The 23075-nt window shown below is 50.7% G+C and overlaps 2 protein-coding genes across 3 annotated transcripts in view; both read left to right on the top strand.

Annotated features, from left to right (window-relative positions):
- Arhgdib (Rho GDP dissociation inhibitor beta) overlaps positions 1–117 on the top strand; it is a 37341-nt gene extending 37224 nt beyond the window's left edge. Inside the window, exon 7 of the mRNA XM_042671381.1 lies at positions 93–117. Within this exon, the coding sequence (XP_042527315.1) occupies positions 93–94 (2 nt within the window). The 3' untranslated portion in view covers positions 95–117. The remainder of the gene's footprint in view (positions 1–92) is intronic.
- A 12911-nt stretch (positions 118–13028) lies between these two features.
- On the top strand, positions 13029–23075 carry LOC122101011 (matrix Gla protein). 2 transcript variants are annotated; one of them, XM_042671377.1, is made up of 5 exons: positions 13029–13190; positions 14509–14541; positions 15512–15587; positions 16854–16997; positions 23057–23075. In XM_042671377.1, the coding sequence occupies exons 1-4, from the start codon at positions 13130–13132 to the stop codon at positions 16993–16995; spliced, it is 312 nt and encodes a 103-aa protein (XP_042527311.1). In that variant the 5' UTR covers positions 13029–13129; the 3' UTR covers positions 16996–16997; positions 23057–23075. The 2 variants fall into 2 exon arrangements, with proteins under 2 accessions (XP_042527311.1, XP_042527310.1); XM_042671376.1 differs by lacking the exon at positions 23057–23075 and having other exon boundaries at positions 16854–17258.

Below are 23075 nucleotides of genomic sequence, written 5' to 3'. Positions count from 1 at the left end.
AAATGAACCAAGTATGTTAAAGAGAAAGGGGGAGGAAGGGAGGGAAGGAAAGAAGGGAGGGAAGGAAAGAAGGGAAGGAAGGAGGGAGGGAGGAAGGAAGGAAGGAAGGAAGGGAGGAAGGAAGAAAGGAGGAAAGAAGGAGAGAGAAAGAAGAAGGAAGGGAGGGAGGGGAGGAAGGAAGAAGGGAGGAAGAAAGAAAGGAAAAGAAGGAAAGAGAAAGAAGAAGGGAGGGAAGGAAGGGAGGGAAGGAAGGAAGGAAGGAAGGAAGGAAGGAAGGAAGGAAGGAAGGAAGGAAGGGAGGGAAGGAAGGAAGGAAGGAAGGAAGGAAGGAAAAAGGAAAATTATGTTGACAGCATTTCCCATCCCCTGTGTGCTTCAACCACTCAGTTAAATAACTAGCCTATCAAGATGGACGCCAGGAAATGGACACAGGAAGGTTTTTTTTTCTATGCTGTCTTTGTTTTTCTCTTTGTCTCGTGAGTGGGTTTCTCTGTCTCTGGGAGGGTGAGGGGGGCACAGAAATGGGGGGACGGAGGGTAAACCAAGGCAGCCATGGTCCTCACGGGACACCAGGTGGAGAATGAACTCTACCACTGGTGGGTGGGGACGGGAGGGAATCACTGGGGGAGAGAGCGAGGGACGGGGGGGCAGGGTCCACAGAGAAATGCGCTCGTGACCTGAGTGATGTCACTGTCACCTCTCTGCCTGCCACCTTTGTCATCACAGTATAAAAATAAATTTTAAATCAGTAAGAGGCAACCCCATTGCTCCCCCCTTTGTGTCCAGCCGGCTGCCCAGGGGAGCCCAGAGCACTTCACACTGAGCCCTGGCTGCTTGACACTCAGGCCAGGCGCTACAGACCTGGGCCCCCGGGCCGCTGGGTGGCGTGTGCGGGGCGGGTGGGGGACCAGGCAGCCCGAGCACCAACGCCGCTGGTGTGTGGCGGAGAGGCTGGGGGCGGGGAGCCCATGAGGTAAGAGGTTGAGGGTTGGCCAGGACTAAGCAGGTGTGGTACACAGCCCGCGTGGGAGGCAGGAGGTGGGAGCCGCGTCGGGCTAACATCCCCGGACCACAGGCTCTTACTGTCCACACACAGATGGCTCCTTGTTCTCAGCAGGCCCTGGGATCAGAAGAAAAGAACCTAAGTGGCAAAATGCTGGCCGGGGAGGGGGGGTAGGGGGGAATAAAACCATAGCCGGGCTGGTGGAGGCTGGGAAGAGAGTGTGAAAGTCAAAGGCCTGCTTGTTCTTCGTCCAGGAGAGGTGCCACCGCCCTGGGTGTGGATACAGACGCTGGCCTCGACCTGTGTAAACAAGAGTGCAAGTCAGGGTCACCCTGTCCCTCCTTCCTCCCCCCCCCCCAGACTCCAGCAGTCTCCAGCTTGAGCCTGGCATGGATGGTTCACGCCTGTCACCCCAGCTGCTCGGGAGACTAAGATCTGAGGATCGCAGTTCAAAGCCAGCCTGGGCAGGAAAGTCCATGAGACTCTGATCTCCAAAGAACCGCCCCAAAAAAGCCCAAAGTGGAGCCATGGCTCAAGCGGTAGAGCATCAGCCTTGAGCATAGAGAGGCTCAGGGACAGAGCCCAGGCCCTGAGTTCAAGACCCAGGACTGGAAAGAAGAAAGGAAATTAGGTCCAATCCCAAAGAGCTGAATTTAGGACATTTCTACCCCTGCCAGCCAATTTCCTGGCCTAGGATGAATGTGGAGTTCAGAGGGAATTTAAGGACGCCTTTCAATTTCCAATGTACTTTCAGATACCTAAATCTTCCAACAAAGCCGGGCGCTGCTGGTGGCTCACGCCTATCATCCCAGTTACTCAGGAGGCTGAGATCTAGAGGATCCCGGTTCAAAACCAGCCTAGGCAGGAAAGCCTGTGAGACTGATCTCCCACGAACCACCAGAAAGCCAGAAGTGGCGCTGTGGCTCAAGTGGTAGAGCACCAGCCTTGAGTGAAAGAGCTCAGGGACTGTACCCAGGCCCTGAGTTCAAGCCCCAGGATCAACCAAAATAAAAATCTTGGGACAAGGGTCCTGGCCTACTTCACAAAGAGAAGGAAGGCAGACTTGAGTGGGACTCACCAGTGAGCCAGCACCGGTGTGGGATTCAACTCTAGATTCCTCCCCTACCTGGCGCTCATTTACACCAATGGTGGAACATCTGGAAAGCCACTGAACGGAGCACAGAACGGAGAAGAGTCGAGGGTGGAAGGGTCTCCCTGGGTCTCCCTTTTTCTTTAGCATCAAAGCTGTCACACTAACCAGTGGTTCTTTTGTGTCCCCCACCCCCGATCCCGCGATTCTCCCACTCCCGGTGAACTTCCCCTCTGAGCGGAAAGGAGGGACGAGGGCTTGTCATTTCAGCCCTCAGCCCCGCAGTTTCTTCTGCCCTGACTCACTCGCTCTATTTGCACCCCTCTTCCCCTCAAACTTCCCCCCCCCAGCACCACTAACAACAGGAAGGAACAAGGTCGTGTTGGTCCACAGAGTGGAAATGAGTGGGTTCCGTGGGAGGAAGGAGGGGCCGGTGGTGGTGGACATCCACAGGACCGCAGGACGCGGTGTGGGACCCTGATCGAGGACATGGTGGCTTCAGGCTGGCCTAGCCCCGGTTCACACCAGGAGTGAATGGACGAGCCATGCATCAAGTGTGGAAAAGGTGCTGTGCTCACGGCAGGCTCTGGCCAGCTCACAGCCCTTCCAGCAGCTCATCTGCCAATCTGCCAAGTTATACAAGGTTCCGGTTTCTCAGGGATTCCTGAAGGAAAAAGAAAGAAAAGTCACCATGTCCCCCAAGCTGTGTGATTCTAATTACAACTTTAAGAGTCATTTCCACACTCACACACCACCAAAATAATAATAATAATAATATTAAAGCTCCAATCACAAGATGCAACTTCCACATGACTGACTCTCCCAATGTCTATAGTCAAAGAGGATTTTTTTCTAAATTTCTCAGAAGAGATGGGAATCTGAGGAGGAGACTTAAAAGGGCTCTGTCCTTAGATAACTCATGGCTGAAGAAGGCCAGCCATCTCTGTCCCATAGGAAGCTCAGAGAAATATTCCTGGAAAAGGCCGACCGTTACTAATCACCAAAGGAAAAAAAAAAACCCACGAAAATCAGATCAGAGCCCAAACCACAGCAAAGACTGGTTTGTGGAATGCATGTCTGCTTCCCACATTCCTTTCCAGCTTCCAGAACATGTTTCTAGAAGGGATGCACCCCTCACATGAAAAAAGAGATGCTTTATCCTTGTACTTTATCGATCCTGGGGCTTGAACTCAGGGCTGGGCGCTGAGCTCTTTCACTCAAGGCTGGTGCTCTACCACTTGAGCCACAGCTCCACTTCTGGTTTTCTGGTGGTTCATGGGAGATCAGAGTCTCACGGACTTTCCTGCCCCAGGCTGGCTTTGAACGACAATCCTCTAGATCTCAGCTTCCTGAGTAGCTGGGATGACAGGTGTGAGCCGACAGTGCCTGGTAGAACCCCTAAGAGGGGAGGAAAGTCATCCTAATTGTACAGAAAATAAATCTTTTGTTGTAATTAGTGTCATAGTGGGTTTCACAACTAATGAACTGTTCACAGCGATGAATAGCAGGTGAGAGAAACGTATTTGGGAGAGGAAGGAGGAGGGTGAGCAAATGCCGTCATTACATGATCTATGTACTTTAAGCAAAAATTGAACTAGGCTGGGGGGTGGGGGGAAGTGGCTCCTGCCTGTCATCCCAGCGACTCAGGAGGCTGAGCTCTGAGGATCACGGTTCAAAGCCAGCCCGGGCAGGAAAGTCCATGACACTCTGATCTCCCATGAACCACCAGAAAACCAGAAGTGGCGCTGCGGCTCAAGGGGTAGAGCGCCAGCCTTGAGTGAAAGAGCTCAGGGACAGCGCCCAGGCCCCGAGTTCAAGACCCAGACTGAAAAAAAAAAAAGTGAAGAAGAAGGTAAAGAAAGAGAAAGAGCAGCTGACCCATTCGTTCTATTTCCGTCCAGCTAGCCCGTGCCAGGACTCAACCCCCGGTTTATTTGGCTTTTAATAAATGTATTCTTGTTGTTGCAGACATTGTGCAAAATGGAAAGACAAACACACCAGTCTGGGCTGGTTGGAGTTCAGGAAGTGAGGGCAGGGTCGCTATTTTAAAAAAAAGAAATCCAGCATCCGCCTTCTGGAACCTTCCCACTCGTTTCTCACAGATCTGTTCCCCAAAGCCCCTGAGCACGGCCCACATATGATTATCCCTCCATCCATCCACTTCGTGAAATACTATTAAACTATAAAGATTGAGAGACAAAGACACAGGCAAAGAGAGAGAGAGGCTGAGAAAGCTACTGACATTACTGGAAGAACAGAGAAAAAAATGCTTTAACTATTGTAAAAAGTTGTGACCTAACACAAGATACTGTACTGACTTGCGTGTTTACAAAGAAATAGATTTCCTTTGGTGGGTTGTGGGCCTTAACCTCGGGGTCTGGGCGCTGTCCTTGAGCTCTTTCACTCCAGGCTGGTGCTCTACCCTTTGAGCCACAGAGCCACTTCTTTTTCTGGTGGTTCATTGGAGATGAGAGCCTCACAGACTTTCCTGGCCTGGGCTGGCTTTGAACCGGGCTCCTCAGATCTCAGCCTCCTGAGTACCTGGGATGACAGGCGGGAGCCACGGCACCCAAATGGCTAAGGTGTTTGACTGTCTTTTCCTTTGCCTGACCTCTGCAGAAGTTCTCAGGGTTCCTTCAACCTCCAAGTCGACCTCGCCGCCCTCCTGTGACAGCCTCCGGCATCCAGCCTGCTTATCTTCCCTGTCCAGGAGAGCTGGCAGCGGGGTGACCTGCACCTGGCCCCCGTGGGGGCCTGGTCCAAAGACAGCACCAGATCGAGTTCAGCCGTGGGTGTGGGGGGTTCAGTGAGGCCAGCAGCCAGGATCACCGGGGTCAAATCCGACCTCCGGCGCTTCCAAGAACTTCTTCTTTTCATTATTATTATTATTCATATTAGTTTCGTACCGTGGTGCATTGGATTTCTTTCTGGCGGTCGAATATTAAAAACATATGTTCAGATCCTGTCCAGGAGATACAGCACAGCCAACATCGGTATTGTGATTTGTCCTCCAAAACTTTGGGCTCTGAAAAAATATATATATAAAATATATATAAATATATCAATCAATACATATATAAATAATAAAACCTATAAATATAAGCTATAAATATATATAAATAAATGTATATAAATATATGTAAGATATATATATTACATAAGTGTGTGTATATATGTGTGTATATGTGTATATATGTGTGTGTGTGTGTGTGTGTGTGTGTGTGTGTGTGTATCCCAGAGTTCTTCTCAGGGCTCTGGCTTTGACATTGTAAGAAAGTTCACGTGGCAGCCTGGTCTGAGGATGAGCAGGAAGGGCCAGAACTAGTTCCAACAAACACAGCCAGATTCTTGGAAAAGGGGAAGAGAGACAACATTTCCTTCCTCTCCCCTATCCAGTACTTGCTCTGGGCAGGGAAGCTCATGCCTGTAATCCCAGCCCAGTGTCCTTCTATAAAGATCAAGGAAAGGAAAAGATAATCAAACACCTCAGCAATCTGGCACCAGTGGCTCACGCCTGTCATCCCAGCTACTCAGGAGGCTGAGATCCAAGGATCACGGTTCAAAGCCAGCCCGGGCAGGAAAGTCCATGAGACTCCTATCTCCCATGAACCACCAGCAGTGGCGCTGTGGCTCAAGTGATAGAGCACTAGCCTTGTGCTTAAGAGCTCAGAGACAGCGCCCAGGCCCTGAGTTCAAGCCCCATGACCAACCAGAAAAAAAAAAAAGAAACATCAGAGAGTCAGACATGATAAACATGAGAGTCAGATAAACATGAATTCAAGGGCTTAACCAAAGCCAGAAGGCTGACTGAAAGACATGAATTCAAGGACAGCTTAACCCCATTTCAATGTATTCTTTTATTTGATTTATTGATTGATGGATTGATTGATTGATTGCCAGTCCTGGGTCTTGAACTCAGGGCCTGGGCGCTGTCCCTGAGCGCGTTTTGCTCAAGGCTGGCACTCTACCACTTGAGCCACAGCGCCACTTCTGGCTTTTTCTGTGTAGGGGGGACTGAGGAATCGAACCCAGGGCCTCATACATGCGAGGCGAGCGCTCTACCACTGAGCCACCTGCCCAGCCCCAATGTATTCTTTTAAATTAAGTATTTCTTAGTGTTATTAGGAAGGTTGGTAAACAGGAGACCGAACTAAGGAGGGAAGAGGCCAGGAAAACAAGAGATGGGTCTCATGTCGGATCCCTTGCTCATAAAATAGTAGTGGAAAAAAAAATGCATCCTCAAGAAAGAGTGACATAAGTCAGGCCGGGAGTCCATTTCTTTCTGAACGGTGTTACCCCTCCCCCATTTTCACCCCCTTCCCCCCAACTCCCTCCCCACCACCGTATTTTTCTCTTATTTTCTTGGCCTCTTCTCCTTCCTTTGGTCCGCCCAGGTTTTCCTGTGACTCTACTTTTCCCTGATACTTGAACCATACTGCAAGCCCTACATCTTCCTCCTCCTGGAGTCGTTTGCAAAATAAAAGACGATGAAACCAGACTGCAAGCCCTCAGCTCCATGAGATGTAGTGCTCTTCCATCCAACCCTGGCAGGACAAGTTTCTTCCCCCCAGCCCCCAGGATGTTAAAGGAGGGGACAGGGCCTCCGAATGGAGCTTTTTCACAGCGTCGTGTTCCCGGTTTGCAGGGCCGGGCGTGGACAGGACCATCCCATTTGCAAAATCGCATCAGCACACCGAGTTCCCTCCACGCTGGCTGGTGTATAATCCCGGCTCCATCTTGTTTATGCATCTCAAGGACGCAATCATTTAAAAGCACAGAGCCACAAGAAACATGCCAGCATTTCAGCTGAAAAACCATCAAATGCTTTGCTCAACAGCCACACACACACACACACACACACACACAGCCACGGAGCAACGTGGCCAACCAAACTGAGCTTTTCCAGATTTCCCTTTTTTGTTGATGTTCTTTTTGGACAAGAAAGGCCTGGTTAATTCCGTGTGGCTCCCTTTAAAAGAAAAAAAAAAAGAAAAAGATTATAGCTGCTTTGGTTATCAGTTGTCAACTGAGTTATCAACTGAACCAAGGTTCTATAAAATTGTGTGTGTGCGTGTTACACACCAGCCTGAAGTTGGCAGATGTATGGAGGCTGATTCCATCCATAAAATCGTTTTCTGAGTCAGGGTTTGATGGTCCCTAATTGTGTCATGGACAAATATTAGTAAGCTCAGGAGTTTGCGTGGATCTGTTGGCTATCACACACAAAAAGCAAGAGATCCAGGCACCGGTGGCTCCCGCCTGTCATCCCAGCGACTCAGGAGGCTGAGATCTGAGGATCATGGCTCAAAGCCAGCCCAGGGCAGGAAAGTCTGTGAGACTCTGATCTCCAAGGAACCACCAGAAAACCGGAAGTAGTGCTGTGGCTCAAGTGGTAGAGCACCAGCCTTGAGTGAAAGAGCTGAAGGACAGCGCTGGCCCTGAGTTCAAGACCCATGACTGACAAAAAATAAGCAAGGGGGCAGAGCCAGCGTTCAAACCAAGATATTCTGATTTAAAAACAAACAAAAACAAAATGCCCGGTTTCGGAAACAGTCCCGATGCCCCACAATAGACCCGTGGATCCCCAAAATGTGGTAGCTGTACACAATGGAACTTTCCACCGCCATCAGGAAGGACAAGGTGGTGTCATTCCCGGGGGGAAATGGATTGTGTGACGTGAGGTCCGCCGAGCTCAGAGAGACCCAGGACTCCATGTTCTCCCTCATCTGCAGGAGCTGGATCTAAAACACCCCGAGACAAGACGGGTGACCCGGGACCGGACATCCACACACAGCCAGACCCGAGGGGAACGCTGGGAGGGAGGAGCTCCAAGGGCCAGGCCTGTGATCAGAGGAAAGAGCAGCGATCCCACGGACTCGGGAAACGGACGCAAGAGGTCTGATCCTGCCATGTGATTTCTGTTCCTTTTTGTCTCCTGAGTGGGTTTCTCTGTCTCTGGGAGGATGAGGGGGGCACAGAAATGGGGGGACAGAGGGGAAACCAAGGCAGCCGGGGTCCTCACGGGACACCAGGTGGAGAATGAACTCTACCACTCGTGGGTGGGGACGGGAGGGAGACACTGGGGGAGAGAGCGAGGGACGGGGGGGCAGGGTCCACAGAGCCATGCTCGTGACCTGACTGATGCCACTGTCACCCCTCTGCACACTGCTGGCCTAGGAGGAACCGGAAGCCAGAGAGACGTAAGTAGGGGTGCGGATCGAGTGCTAGAGCACCGGCCCCAAGACAAGCTCAGGGACAGTGCACACGTCCTGAGTTCAGGCCCCAGGACTGGAACACAGAGCAACAAGAAGCATGAGGAAATGGCTTCCCAGTGTTCTCTGCTAATTTGCTTGTTTGTTTATGGGTGTTTTTTTTTTTTTTTGCCAATCCTGGGACTTGAACTCGGGGCCTGGGCGCTGTCCCTGAGCTTCTTTTGCTCCAGGCTGGCGCTCTTACCCCTTGAGCCCCAGCGCCACTAGTGGCTTTTTCTGTGTATGTGGTGCTGAGGAATCGAACCCAGGGCCTCATGCATGCAAGGCGAGCGCTCTACCACCGAGCCACCTGCCCAGCCCTCCAGTCTGTATTTAGCGGGTGTCTTGAATGTCCTGACCACTTTTCTCCAATTAAAATACTGACTGGGCCACTGTAAGGAATTACCGGGCGACAGCTCCAACATGGCACTTTCTTCCTCAGGCCCAAGAAAGCCCCAGCCTTCCTCCCCAACGACAGAGCTCACCCAGAGCCAGAAGAATAAACAGCAACCGTCCCTCGCTCCAGCCAAGGCCGGAGACATAGAAGCAGCTCTGTCTTTGGCTCTGGAAAACAGTTAAAGGGGCATTATATAAATGGAGGTTAAGGTTTCCTTTTCATTATTATTATTAATTATTAATTATTCACTTGACCTCTTCAGTAAGTAGAAATTGGCTTTATGAAAGGTTTCTTTGGTGACCAGATCCCAGGCAGCAAACACAAGTTCCCAGCCTGGGTGAAGCCTCGGTGATTCCTGAAGCGAGCTAAAAGCTTTCTGGAAAGTTCCATGTTTGCGCTGGCGCGTTATATGCGATCTGAAGTGTGCAGAGGGCTGAAGGCAGGAGGGAGGAGAAGGGAGGAGAGGGAGACTCTGGGCTCCGGCACTGAATTCAGCCTTGTCTTCAGAAGTCTGTTCATGTTCCAGGCTTAATTGGAGTCAGTATCATTCTGTGTTGTTTTTTAATTAAAGGAATGATCCGTTACATATGTATATCTTCATCTAATTGTACGCTTACTCTGAAATTAAGTGCTCGAAGAACCCTAGGGACAGAATCATCAGACCACACCAGCAGGCCGGTGGCTCGCGCCTGTCACCCCAGCTGCTCAGGAGGCTGAGATCCAGAGGATCACGGTTCAAAGCCAGCCCAGGGCAGGAAAGTCCGTGAGACTCTGATCTCCAATAAACCACACCAGAAAAGCAAGAGTGGAGCTGTGGCTCAAGTGGTAGAGCGCCAGCCTTGAGTGAAAGAGCTCAGGGACAGCGCCCAGGCCCTGAGTTCAAGCCCCACAACGGACAAATAAATAGATTAATTAATTAATTAATTAAAAAAAATTTAAAGTGTGGAGCCCTGCCTAGTGGCTCACGCCTGTCATCCCAGCTACTCAGGACGCTGAGATCTGAGGATCACCATTTATAGCCAGCCTAGGCAGGGAAGTCCATGGGGATCTTATCTTCAATGAACCAGCAAAAAGAAGTCTAGAAGTGGAGCTGTGGCTCAAGTGGTAGAGCACCAGCCTTGAGTGAAAAAGCTCACAGACAGTACGCAGGCCCTGGGTTCAAACCCCAGGACTAGCCCAAACACACACACACACACACACACACACACACAGAAATGTGGGCAACTATACTTGGCTTCTGCGATTATTATGAAATGTACAATCACAAAAAAACGATGATGGGTGAACTTGGCTCCTTCCAGGGCCTCACAGATGACACGGTCACGCATACAGGCCTCCATCTCGGAAGCTATTTGCCACCTATGCAAGTCAGCCTCTCCTCACTGGAACAAAATATCCGACATAATCTACTTTCAAAGGAACACAGATCGACTCTGGGTAATCGTTTCGGGGGGTCTGGCGAGGGGGTGGGGGGGCTCCTGGCCTGTGGAGAGTTGAGAAATCAGCAGGCGATGGAACAAAGACCCTCACCTTAGTGAACCTGAGAGGAAAACAGGAATGGGCAAGGCCACGCCCCCAAGGGCCTAGGCCACGCCCCCAAAGGCCTAAGGCCCTCTCCCTAGGCTCCACCCCTCAATATGGCCACTGTGAGGATCCAACCAACCCCATCCATCAGCATTCTCCCGCTCGATCATTTTTAGGTCAAAGCCTTTAATAAAGGTGGGGAATATCTGTATAGGAAGAAGGGGGGAAAATACCGTTGCTCCAACCGGGACTCCGTTGATTTAACCTTTGCAGCCACACCTGCAATTGATAAACACTGAGCTCATCACAAACAAACTAAGAAAAGGGGGCGGGGATATTCTCTGCCTGGAAAACTCAGGTCAGTTAAGAAACTAGAGACTCCGAATCCATTCCAGAAGCTTCCCCAAAGACTACGCTGCTGTCCCATGACATCTAATTTCTACAGCTCCATTATTTCCCCTTCGTGGCCTAGAAAGTGACTTCCGGTTGTTGATTTTTTTGGTGTTTTTTTTTTTTTCCTCTTTTCTTATTTGCCTTTTTTTTTTTTCTTTAACTGGCAGGGGGTAAAGGTTTTAGTGCTGCCAGTACAAATAGATAAGTAAATAAAATAATAATAATATGAACTCAGGAAAACCAACGTTCTGTAAATAAATCCCAGGGAACAGAAAAAAAAAAAAAAAAAAAAAACTGGAGCCAGGAAAATTCCTCAAAGAAACCAAGGGCTCTCTGCTAGGAGAGTTTTGAGGGAGAAGAAGAGACCAGCAACACGGAGAGAGATGGAGTTGGTACAGAAAAATAGATCAGTGGTCACTCTGATGCCATTGCTGGGTCCCAGAAACACAATAGAAAAAGAAGACATCATTCGTTGGTTGGTTGGTTAGTTGGTTGGCTTCTTCCCCATCTTCCAACTAACAAGGCTCTTTTTATTCTTTGTTGGGCGGTGGGTCTTGAACTCAGGGCCTGGGCGCTGTCCCTGAGCTCTTTCACTCAAGGCTGGTGCTCTACCACGTGAATCACAGCTCTACTTCTGGTTTTCTGGTGGTTCCTTGGAGATCAGAGTCTCACAGACTTTCCTGCCCAGGCTGGCTTTGAACTGTGATCCTCAGATCTCAGCCCCCCTGAGTCGCTGGGATGACAGGTGTGAGCCACCGGCACCCAGCCCAACAAGTCTCTTCTGAGCAGATGTCTCCCCGTGGTGGACCTCCCCCCCCTCCCCCCGCCCTGTCCTCCTCCTCTGGGCCGGGGCTGAGCGCTGCTGCCTGAGGGCCAAGGTCAGCACAGGCGAGAAACGCAGCAGCCGCGCCCCTCGGGGGGCTTGGCACGCCCCACGCACAGCCTTACACGGGGGGGAAACGTCCCGGAGTCTGCGTCCTCAGCACACAGCTGGAGATGTCCCGAAATCTGCGTCCTCAGCACAGGGAGGAGAGGAACGAGGCCTTCACAGGTCCTCAGTTATAGTCCCAGGCCAGAACTGACACAAAACACCACAGCCAGGGAGGGAGGGAGGGAGGGAGGGAGGGGGAGGGGGGAGGGAGGGGAGGGAGGACGAAGGAAGGAAGGAAGGAAGGAAGGAAGGAAGGAAGGAAGGAAGGAAGGAAAAGAGGAAGGAAGGAAGGAAAAGGAAGGAGGGAAGGAAGGAATGAAGAGGGAGGGGGAGAGGTGGGAGGGAAGGAAAGGAAGGGAGAGGGAAGGAAGGAGGGAGAGGAAGGGAAGGGAGGGATAGAAAAAGGGAGGGAGAGGAAGGGAAGGAAGGAAGGAGGGAGGGAAGGAGAGAGGGAAGGAAGGAAGGAATGAGGGGGAGGGAGGGGAGGAGGGAAGGAAGGAAAGGAAGAAAAGAAGGAAGGAAGGAGGGAGAGAAGGAAGGAGGGAGGGAAGGGAAAGGAAGGAAGGAAAGAAGGGAAGGAGGGAAGGAAGGAAAGGAAAGAAGGAAGGAGGAGGGAGGGAGGGAAGGAAAGAGGGAGGGGGAGGGAGGGAAGGAAGGAAGGAAGGAGGAGGGAGGGAAGGAGGGAGGGAGGGAAGAAAGGAAGGAAGGGAAAGAAGGAAGGAAAGAAACAAAGAGGGAGGGAAGGAAGGAAGGAAGGAAGGAAGAAAGGAGGGAGGGAGGGAAGGAAGGAGGGAGGGAGGGAAGGAAGGAGGGAGGGAGGGAAGGAAGGAAGGGAGGGAGGGGGAGGGAGGGAGGGAGGGAGGGAAAGAGGGAGGGAGGGAGGGCTGCATGAGCAGGTGAGTTGGATGGAGGGTGGGGAGGGTGGAGATGTGGAGGGCAGGGGGGTGCTGTGACCGGCTGCTGGGGGGGGTGGGGGTTCGGCCTGTGACCCCCTCAAACTCCACAGCCGCTGACTAAGGTCGCCGTCAGACAAGGACCCCGCTGCACACACACTCAGCCCTGCCGGGGCCCCTGTCCCACCGTCCATCTGTCTGTCAGGACAGCCCCTTCCTCCTCTCCCCCCCCCCCCCTCCGCCCCCTGCCGTCTTCTCAGACCCAGCACTGGTGGCTGTGTGTCCAGCCAGGGAGGGGGGAGGTCAGGGGAGAAGGCCAAGCCCCGGTGTGCAGATCCTGGGGTCACACAGCCAACTGCCCCCCCACCCCCCACCCCCGCCCCGGGAAAGGTGCCCACTAGCGCGTGGAAGCAAGGAATCTTTGGGAAAGTTCCAGAGGCCAGATGGAGGCCAGCCCCTCTCCCCTCCCCTTTTCCCTCCCTTCCCCCCAACCCCTCCGGCCCCTCCCCTGTCAGCTGCTCAAGTTCCTATAAAAAAACCGGGTTCAGCCTCTGTCTCCACCAGCCCGCAGGAGTCTCTCCCTACCTCGGGACGGACGGACAGACAGACAGACGCAGGGGGGAAACCGAGCCACGGGCCCCGCAACCATGAAGCATCTGCTCCTCCTTGCCGTCCTGGCCGCCCTGGCCCTGCTGGCTGTGTGCTACGGTGAGACTTGGCTTGGGTTTACCCCCCCCCCCCACCCTCCCCTCTGCCCTTCCCTCCTCCTTCTTCCAGCTCAAGGCTGGGCAGGGAAACTTCTCAGATCTCCACGGATACAGAATCCATCCATCAAGCCTGTGGATCTCGGGTCTGCGATCTCCAAATACTTTTAATGAGCAGCTTCTACAGGGGGTCGGGAAGGGAGGGCTTGTCTGGGGTGAGTCTACACCCCAGGCGATTTGCAGAAGAAACTATCAAATTTGCCAGCCCCGGCAATCTAGCATATAATATATATACATCTTTATGTACATATATATAATTTTATATATATTATTACATATGCTATGGATTAAAGGCTGTAGCTTGAAGAAAATCAGTTTGTCTCTGAAGTATTTCAGCCCCTACTGGGTATAGGCTGCTATTATGAATTTTCTGCCTATGCCCAACAAATTCATTGCAAACGAGAAAGGAAAATCAAAGTCCTGATGTCCATTATCCCCCGCCAAGATAAAGAGTAGTGAGTTTTGTTTGTTTGTTTGTTTTCTGGATCTCTAGAGATCAGGGCCTGTGTCTGTCTGTGTCCAAAGAGGAGTTGGAAAGTTATTCTGGAAACCAAGTTATTTAATATCATTCTGCTGCTTCTCTTTCTGTGTGTGTGTGGTGTGTGTGTGTGTGTGTGTGTGTGTGTGTGTGTGCTGGTTTGTCTGGTTTTTCTTAAGCCTCGATTGCAGTCACAGTCTTGAGGTTTATCCCTGCTCATTCCTGAAGTTCTTCACGAACTTTCTGTGTAAGACAGATTGGCAGAAAGCACCCTGGGCCTCTCCTCCTCCGGTCTCTGGGAGACTGAGAGGATTTAACCCAGGCTTTAGAAAAATGGAGAAAAATGTGCCCTTCAGGCTCCGCTGAGCTCTCTCTCTCTGTCTGCCCAGAGAAATCCCTTCCGGATGTTTCTATTGCTCTCCTTCAGAAGCCAAGGATGCTCAGTCTGCCAGAGAGAGAGTTCATTGCTCATTTTCAGTGCCCAAGCCTTGAACGTGTCCCAGGGTGCTGAACTGAGGACCCCCAGAGCCGGGGGGGGGGGGGGTAACTCAAACCAATCACTATTTCTCCAGATATCAGATTAAACCCAAGCGTTTGCCCACGTAGAGACTGAGAACGGGCAAAGCCCTAGATTCCTGGAGTTTGTAATAACCACATTGTTAAGTATATTCTCAGCATCTTTTGGACTCTCCCTCCTCTCCCATCCCTATACTTAGACCGTTTGAGTGTCTGATAAATAACTAGATGATGAATCTTTGTTGTTGCTGTTCTTTCTCAATTCCAGAATCTCACGAGAGCATGGAGTCGCACGAAGTCAGTAAGTGAATTTTTTGACTTCTTGATTTCATGACTCTCCCTCCCTCCCTCTTTCCCTCTTTCAAGAAGCCAAGTGGCTAGACGTGTCATTGGGGGGAGTTATTTAAGGAAAAAAAAAAAAGGAAAAGAAGAAGAGGAGCTTCTTTTGGAAAAATCAAAGTCCATTTTAAAAAAATGCAATGATGGTTTTAAAAAAAAATACAGCCATCAAAAATGAGCAAACCATTGAAGCTCGGGGAAATATAATATGCCGTTGAAAATATAATGTGCCATTTTTTCAACTTACTTCAGAGACATGAAATGTCATTTGGAAAAGTTTAAGTCAGTGCCACATTAGCCTCAGAAATGGAAAATGAGGGGGTGAAAATCATAGCAAAGACAAAAATACGCAGTCCCAGCACCCTCCATAGTAAGTTCAAGGCCATTAAGTTTCTGCACAGAAAAGACCCGAGCAGAGGCTGGGCAGGTGGCTCAGTGGTAGAGTGCTCGCCTAGCGTGCATGAAGCCCTGGGTTCAAGTCCTCAGTACCACATACACAGCAAAAGCTAGAAGTGGCGCTGTGGCTCGAGTGGTAGAGCGCCATCGTTGAGCAAAAGAAGCTCAGGGACAGTGCCCAGGCCCTGAGTTCAAGCCCCAGGACTGGCACCAAAAAAAAAAAAAAAAAAAGAACTTCAAGTAGAATATCGCTCTTGTTTTTTTAACTGTTCATGATTTTTATATTGTTTTAAAGGTTCGGGGCCTGGGGATGAGCATTTCTCCTCAAATAAATTATTTGAGGGACTAACACAAGGTGACAAGTGTCTCAGTCCTAGCAGGGGATGGCTGAGCTTTCTGGGCTAGGATGCATTTCAGGAACGCCTGCTTGGCCGTCCTCTGCTTCTGTCTAACTCTGGGTGGAACGCCGAATCTTCCTGGAAATCTATCCAGCCACCGCTCCCCTAACACGGCCCCTGTTTCTTGTCTGCTTGAAGGCCCGTTCATTAACAGGAGGAATGCAAACACCTTCATGTCCCCACAGCAGAGATGGCGCGCAAAAGCCCAGGAGAGGTACGTACAAGAACTGCGGGAGCGAGAAATACTCAAGTGCACGCACATGCACGCGCACACACATGCACACCCGTGTACACCCACCCAGGCCACGCGCTGGGGCTCCCATCTGTAATCCTAGCTACTCAAGAGGCTCAACTCTGAAAACACAGGTTCAAAGCCAGCCTGGCCAGGAAAAACAAATTCCAAGAGATTCATCTCTAGTTAGCCACAAAAGCTAGAAGTGTAGGCATGGCTCAAGTGTTAAAGCACCAGCCTTGAAGGGAAAAAAATCTAAGCAAAAATGCAAGGCTCTGAGTTCAAGTCCCAGGACTGACCTATATGAATATATAAATAAGCAATATACAAAGACAATTGAATATTTAGAAATCTAAGGCTGGGCACCGGTGGCTCACACCTGTCATCCCAGCTCCTCAGGAGGCTGAGATCTGAGGATCGTGGTTCAAAGCCAGCCTGGGCAGGAAAGTCTTTGAGACTCTGATCTCCCATGAACCACCAGAAAACTGGAAGTGGCGCTGTGGCTCAAGTGGTAGAGCACCAGCCTTGAGCTGAAGAGCTCAGGGACAGCGCCCAGGCCCTGAGTTCAAGCCTCACAACCAACAACAACAGAAAAAAGGAAGCCAATTTTTTTTTGAAAGTCACAGAAAGGAGAGGGAAAGGCAGGAAGAAATACTCTGCTTTCTTTCAAACAACAACAACAACAAAACTAAAGTGTATTCTACCTTCTCTCCCTGTCCTTCCTCTATCTATCCATCTATCTATCTATTTATCTATCTATCTATTTATCTATCTATCTATCTATCTATCTGTCTGTCTGTCTGTCTGTCTGTCTGTCTGTCTGTCTGTCTATCTAATCTATCTACATACCTACTACCTACCTACCTTCCATCCATCCATCCATCCATCTATCTATCTATTTATCTATCTATCTATCTATCTATCTATCTATCTATCTATGTATCTATCTATCTAATATTATACTATTATATGCTATCTATCGTATATGTATTATATTACTATGTATCTATTATATTATTATATACTGCCTATTATATATTATCTATTATATCATTCTATTATCTATTATATCTATATCTATTATTATATTCTGTATCTATTACCTTATATGCCATCTCTCTATATAATTATATTGTTGACATCAATATCTGATTTTCTGATTTTTTTCCTCTTCCTTTTCGCTTTTGGTTCTGCTTTTCCCCTTGTCTCCGTGCATCTCAATTCTGGCCTTGGCGCCATTTTCCCCAGGATCCGAGAACGGAACAAGCCGCCCTATGAGGTCAATAGAGAAGCCTGCGATGACTACAAGCTCTGTGAGCGCTACGCCATGGTCTACGGCTACAACGCGGCCTACAACCGCTACTTCAGGAAGCGCAGAGGAGCCAAGTGAGCGGCCAAGGACGGAGCCACCGGCCCGGCCTGGCGTCTTTAGGAAAGCCTGGTTTTGAACCCACAGCGCCCCCCCCCCCAAGCTGTAGCTTTATGACATATACAGACACACACACAGATGCTTGATTCCTGAGGCTACCTGTCTGGCTGTGTCCCCTACCTTTGTGCCCCTCACCCCCATATTGGAAAAGTAAGGGAGTTCCAGGTTGTCGACATGTAGGATGAGCTATAATAAACTTCTGGTTTGATACTGCCATTCGTAAATCTTGTCGTCGTCGTTGTTTTATTTCTTCTGGGGGGAAACGGTGAGATGTTGAAATGGTGGCCCAACTGAAGTTTCTGTGACATCTGTCTCTGGCTGAGGACAGATAGAAGGAGAAAATTTCTTTCTTTGCTGGGGAGCAAGTGGGTGGCTGGCTCCTGTTACGAATTTTCCAGGGTTTTCGGGTTGTAAGGGGGGCTGTTTCAGGGTTGACTCCGTTTATTTCTCTTCTCTTACGTGTCAGGGTAAAAAGAAACCTCAGGCTGGGGATAGGTGGCTCATGCCTGTCATCCCAGCTACTCAGGAGGCTGAGATTGGAGGATAGGAGAGTAGAGGTTCAAAGCCAGCCCAGACAAGGAAGTCTTGTGAGACTTTTTATCTCCAATGGACCAACGCAAAAGCCAGAAGTAGAGCTGTGTGTGTGTGTGGTTCAAGTGGTAGAGCGCCAGCCTTGAGCGAAAAAGCTCAAGAGAGACAATGCCCAGGTCTTGAGTTCAAGCCTCCAGACAAACACAGAAATAAAATAGCAGGGCTGGGAAGGTGGCTCAGTGGGAGAGAGCTTGCCTTGCATGCCTGAGGCCCTGGGTTCGATTCCTCAGCACCGCATAAGCAAAAAGAAAAAAGCCGGAAGTGGCGCTGTGGCTCAAGTGGTAGAGCGCTAGCCTTGAGCTGAAGAGCTGAGGGACAGCGCCCAGGCCCAGAGTTCAGGCCCCACCACCGGACCCCCACCCCCAAAAAAGCAATAAAATAGCAGCCTCAAGAAATCTAACAGAAAGGAAAACCAAGGAAGGGAAATATCACAAGCTGACAGACTTTGGTCCAACTGTATCATAATCGCAACAACGCATGAACCATTGCACAACCCAGATACATATAGATATATGCATATATATACATATGTGTGTGTGTATATATATAATTTTTGCCTTAGTTAATTCTAACTAGGATTAAATAGTAATAAAAGGGGGGGGGGAGACAAAGCTAAGGGATGATGTTAAGACACACAGCTTTATCCATGTAAACAGCCTCAGGAAACTCAGGAAAGCTGCTATCTTGGGGGGGGAGGGAGGGGACACCATACCACACTGCATAGCTAATGCACACCATTTATTTTTTATTTTTATTTTTGCCAGTCCTGGGGCTTGAACTCAGGTCCTGGGGGCTGTCCCTGAGCTCTTCAACTCAAGGCTGGTGCTCTACCACTTGAGCCACAGCGCCACTTCCGGTTTTCTGCTAGTTCATGGGAGATCAGAGTCTCATGGACTTTCCTGCCCAGGCTGGCTTCGAACTGCGATCCTCGGATCTCAGCCTCCTGAGTAGCTGGGATGACAGGCGTGAGCCACGGGTGCCCGGCTAGGAACTGTCTTGTTAATAAAGGTAGAGGCTCCTGGTTATCAGTAGCAAGCGGAGCTTCCGATCTCCAGCCAAGGCAGGAGGAATGTATTTGCTAGCTGGTAATACACGGCGGCCCGTGGTGCTACTCCTCAGCTGAGTCGTAATGATAGATACGTGCACGCATCTGTCAGCCATTGTAGAAGAAGGGTAATAGGAAACCTACTTTCCTTTACCAAATTAAGCACCGAGAGCACCAAATAAAGCCAAATAAGGAATTGCAGGACGGATTGCTCTTAAGAGGAAGCATCATACATCAGTACTGGCCCCTGTCCAGCTATAAGAATTGGGGCTGCACTACATTCCCTAAACTTCCCAAGTCTGCTGGCTTGTTCCTAGGATGTGAGTGAGCTGGATCTCCAGCAGGCGGCCCTAGCAAATGAGAAAACTTAATTATACAGCTGAGAGAGAGGATGTGTTGTTCTAGACAACCTGGAAATACATTAATATGTTTCTTTCTTATTCTATGTTTATTTATTTATTTGTGTCGGTCCTGGGACTTGAACTCGTGGCCTGGGCGCTGTCCCTGAGCTCTTTCGCTGCAGGCTGGTGCTCTACCACTGGAGCCACAGCGCCACTTCCGGTTTTCTGGTGGATCACTGGAGATCAGACTTTCCTGCCCTGGGCTGGCTTTGAACCGCGATCCTCAGATCTCAGCCTCCGGAGTAGCTGGGATGACAGCCCAGTGGCTTTGTATATTTTGAGTGTGACGTGGTGGGGGGAGGGCTCTCTCTCGATGGTATCAAATTGAAATGGACCCCAATGTTTCTGATATGAAAACAGAGACACCCCCCCCTTCACCCCGCCTGGAGTCTATGGCTGTGCGCTGAGCATGCTCTAGGAGACTCCTCTGTTCTTGCCTTCAGAGAAATGGACGGGGTGACCTCCCTGTGGGATGGGGGGAGGCGGGGGTGCGGGGAGGGAGCTTTTTTCCATCTCTCCTGTTCGTCTGAATTCGGGCATTGAAAGCGAAGCAGCAAACAGGAAAGCCAGAGACCAGAGTTACCCAGGGTTGTTCAAACATGAGGTTAGGCGCTGAACGCTCACTCACTGTTCAAGAAATGAGATCTTGGCTCAAGCCGGGGATCTGTGTGGCGGCGGAGGTCTAGTAAACTCTTCTGTGCTTGAACAAGACCTGCTGTGTCTCTACCCCCTCCCCCAGCCTCCTGGCACACATAAAAGGGGGAAAGTAATCCACCGAGGCTTAGGGAGGCGATTTTTAGCCATTCTGAGAGAGAATCTTCTTGGGAAGGTGCCCGAAGGATTATGATCTGGGATGAGAGAATGATTCCACGAGAATCCCACCCGTTGTCTTCGCCTCCATTCCTGGGGAGGGAGTTAGGCCTCCAACCTGCGTGCACGCTAAGAAGGAAATTATAGAGCAGAGCGCGAGGAGATCATTTGTTCATTACCCCGGTAAATGCCCTGGTACGGGAAGGCCGCAGGGGACAGGGAAGCGGGGACCAAATTACCAAGCTGAGTAGAACGTGAACACATGTGTGTGTGTGTGTGTGTGTGTGTGTGTGTGTGTGCATGCAGCTCTTGTACACACAAAGGGGAACTGAGAGTCCAAAGGAAATACAGAGCGGACAGGGGCCAATCTTTCCTAAGTGAGGGTTTGTTCTACGGTGCCGTTTTCCAATCAGGGATCTCCTTGGAAGCTGCTCTGGTCCCTGATGACCAATTCTGTCCCGTTGATACACTCCTCGAATATCTGCACAGAGAGAGGGAGAGGGAGGTCTGTGATAGACAGAGAGAGAGGGGAGAGGTGAGCCGTAGATGATAGATGGATGGAGGGATGATAGACATAGAAGATAAATCAATGGATGATGGATACATAGAAGATAGATTGATAGATAGATGAATAGATAGGCAGGAAGGTAGGTAGATGATAGATAGATAGGAGAGGATGCTAGTTAGATAGGTAGATAGATGATAGATAGATAAATAGATAGATGGATGGATACATGAATAGATAGGTAGGTGGATACATACATACATACATATATACATAGGTACATACATAGATGATACATACGTACACATATAGATACATAGGTAGATGATAGATACATAGATGGATGATAGCTCCATAGATGAGTAGGTAGATAGAGAGAAGACAGATAGGTAGATAAATAGATAGATAGATAGATAGGTAGGCAGGCAGGCAGGTAGACAGACAGACAGACAGATAGATAGGCAGGCAGACAGACAGAGAGACAGACAGAGAGACAGACAGATAGATAGATAGATAGACAGACAGACAGAGAGACAGAGAGACAGACAGAGACAGACAGAAGGACAGACAGACAGATAGATAGATAGGCAGGCAGACAGACAGAGAGACAGAGAGACAGACAGACAGACAGACAGACAGATAGATAGATAGGCAGGCAGACAGACAGAGAGACAGAGACAGATAGACAGACAGATAGATAGATAGATAGGCAGGCAGACAGACAGAGACAGACAGACAGACAGACAGACAGATAGATAATAGATAGATAGATAGACAGAAAGACAGTCACGGGCTGGGAGTTGTGAGGCATTCTGGGACCTGCTCAGTCTGGCCCACACCACACTCTCTCTGTCCACAGAACCCTCCTCGGCGGACACGGCCCTCGGAGTCCAGAGGGTCCAGAGCCCCGTCCACGCGTGGGGCAGGGGGCAGGGGGCAGGGGGCAGGCAGGCAGAGGCTGATGGGAAGTAAAGAGAGGGGCTGGCAAGAGAGAGGGAGCGAGGGAGGGAAAGAGAAGGAAGGGGAAGAGGAGAGGGAGAGAGAAGGAAGGAAGGAAGAAGAGAGGGAAGGAGAAAGGGGAGAGGGAGAGAAAGGGAGAGAAGGAGGGAAGGAGGAGAGGAGGGAAGGGAGAGAGGGAGAGAGAAGGAGGGAGAAAAGGGAGGAGAGAAAGGAGAGAGGGAGAGAAAAAGGGAAGAGAGAGATGGAGAAGGAAAGGGAGGGAGGAGAGAGAAAGACAGGAGAGTGGGAGAAGAGAGGGAGAGAAAGAGATGGAGGGAGAGGGGGAGAGAGGGAGGAGAGGAGGGAGGAAGGGAGAGGGGAGAGGGACGGGAGAGAGAGAAGAAGGGAGGAGAGAGGAGGAGAAAGGGAGAGAGAAAAGGAGGGAAAGAGAGGAAGGGAAGAAGAGAGGGAGAGAAGGAGGGAAGGAAGAAGGGAGGGAGGGACAGAGAATGTGTGTGTGTGTGTGTGTGTGTGTGTGTGTGTGTGTGTGTGTGTGTGTGTGTGTCCAGAGTCAGGAAACCCGACACCACCAATCCCGGGCCTAGACATGGGAGACAGCAATGCCCATCCCTGGCGGGGGGGGGGGTTAGAATCATGGGGTGACTGTCCCCCCCCAGATGACAGGTAAATGAGCATCACCCACTGGTGCCAAGTGGCTAGATGCTCAGCAGAACAGGAAAAGACAAGCACTCTCCCCTGGCTGGGAAAGAAGGCCCACCCTAGAACAATCCAGAACAAACCATCAAGCCAAAACTCCGCTGCTTCTGCAAGACGGACAAATAAACCATCTGTGCTTGAAAAACATTGACAGTCCCCCCCCCCACGCACACCCCCACACACCCATGCACGCCCATACCACTCCTCTCACACTTGGAAATAGCGTGGAGCCGGTGAGTGCTGCCAGCCAGACAGCTTCAAAGTCAAGGTCAAGTCCGGGCCTGCCCCGGGGCCCCGCCCGGGCGCGGGGTGCCAGGCCTTGTGTGGCCTGCTTCCTTGCAGAGGCTGGAGGAGAACAGGCCAAAGTCTTCCGAGGCCTGTTACCCGGCTGGGCTCTAGAACGGGCCCCACGGTCCTCCATCCTTGTTCCTGAGTCTCTATGTTTCTAAGCCGCCTTCTGTGATGCTCTGTGGCTCGGGTCCGTCCACCTGGGCTGGGCCGTCCTGAGGCTGGGTTTCTCTACACACTAACAAAAATGCCCTCTTTGTGGTTCAACTGCAAAGCGACCACAGAGCGGGTAGAGGAGGGAGGGGAGGGGAGGCAGGACTTTGAAGGCTCTGGGTGGCCTCCGTAGGTGGTTAGTTCTGGGAAGGGTGGGTTAGGAGGCGGAGCCCCTTCCCGAAAGGACCTGAGGTACCCAGCCACTTCACCCCAAGCCAGGCCAAGCCAGGAGGCCCGCTCAGCATCCCTGCCCTGCATTACCCCAGTCTTAAAACCCAAGAAGGGCCGGGAGCCAGTGGCTCCCGCCTGTCATCCCAGCCACTCAGGAGGCTGAGATCTGAGGATGGAGGTTCAAAGCCAGCCTGGAAAGGAAAGTCGGTGAGACTCTGATCTCCAAGGAACCACCAGAAAACCAGAAGTGGAGCTGTGGCTCAAATTGGTAGAGCACCAGCCTTGAGTGAAAGAGCTCAGGGACAGCGCCCAGGCCCAGAGTTCAAGTCCCAGGAAAGGAATGAAGAAGGAAGGAAGGAAG

Source organism: Dipodomys spectabilis, unplaced genomic scaffold (assembly GCF_019054845.1).
Source record: "Dipodomys spectabilis isolate Male_0828 unplaced genomic scaffold, ASM1905484v1 ptg000615l, whole genome shotgun sequence".
In the NCBI taxonomy this organism is placed as follows: domain Eukaryota; kingdom Metazoa; phylum Chordata; class Mammalia; order Rodentia; family Heteromyidae; genus Dipodomys; species Dipodomys spectabilis.
The sequence above is the reverse complement of the archived record's forward strand: the minus strand, read 5'-3'. Positions and strand labels throughout refer to the sequence as shown.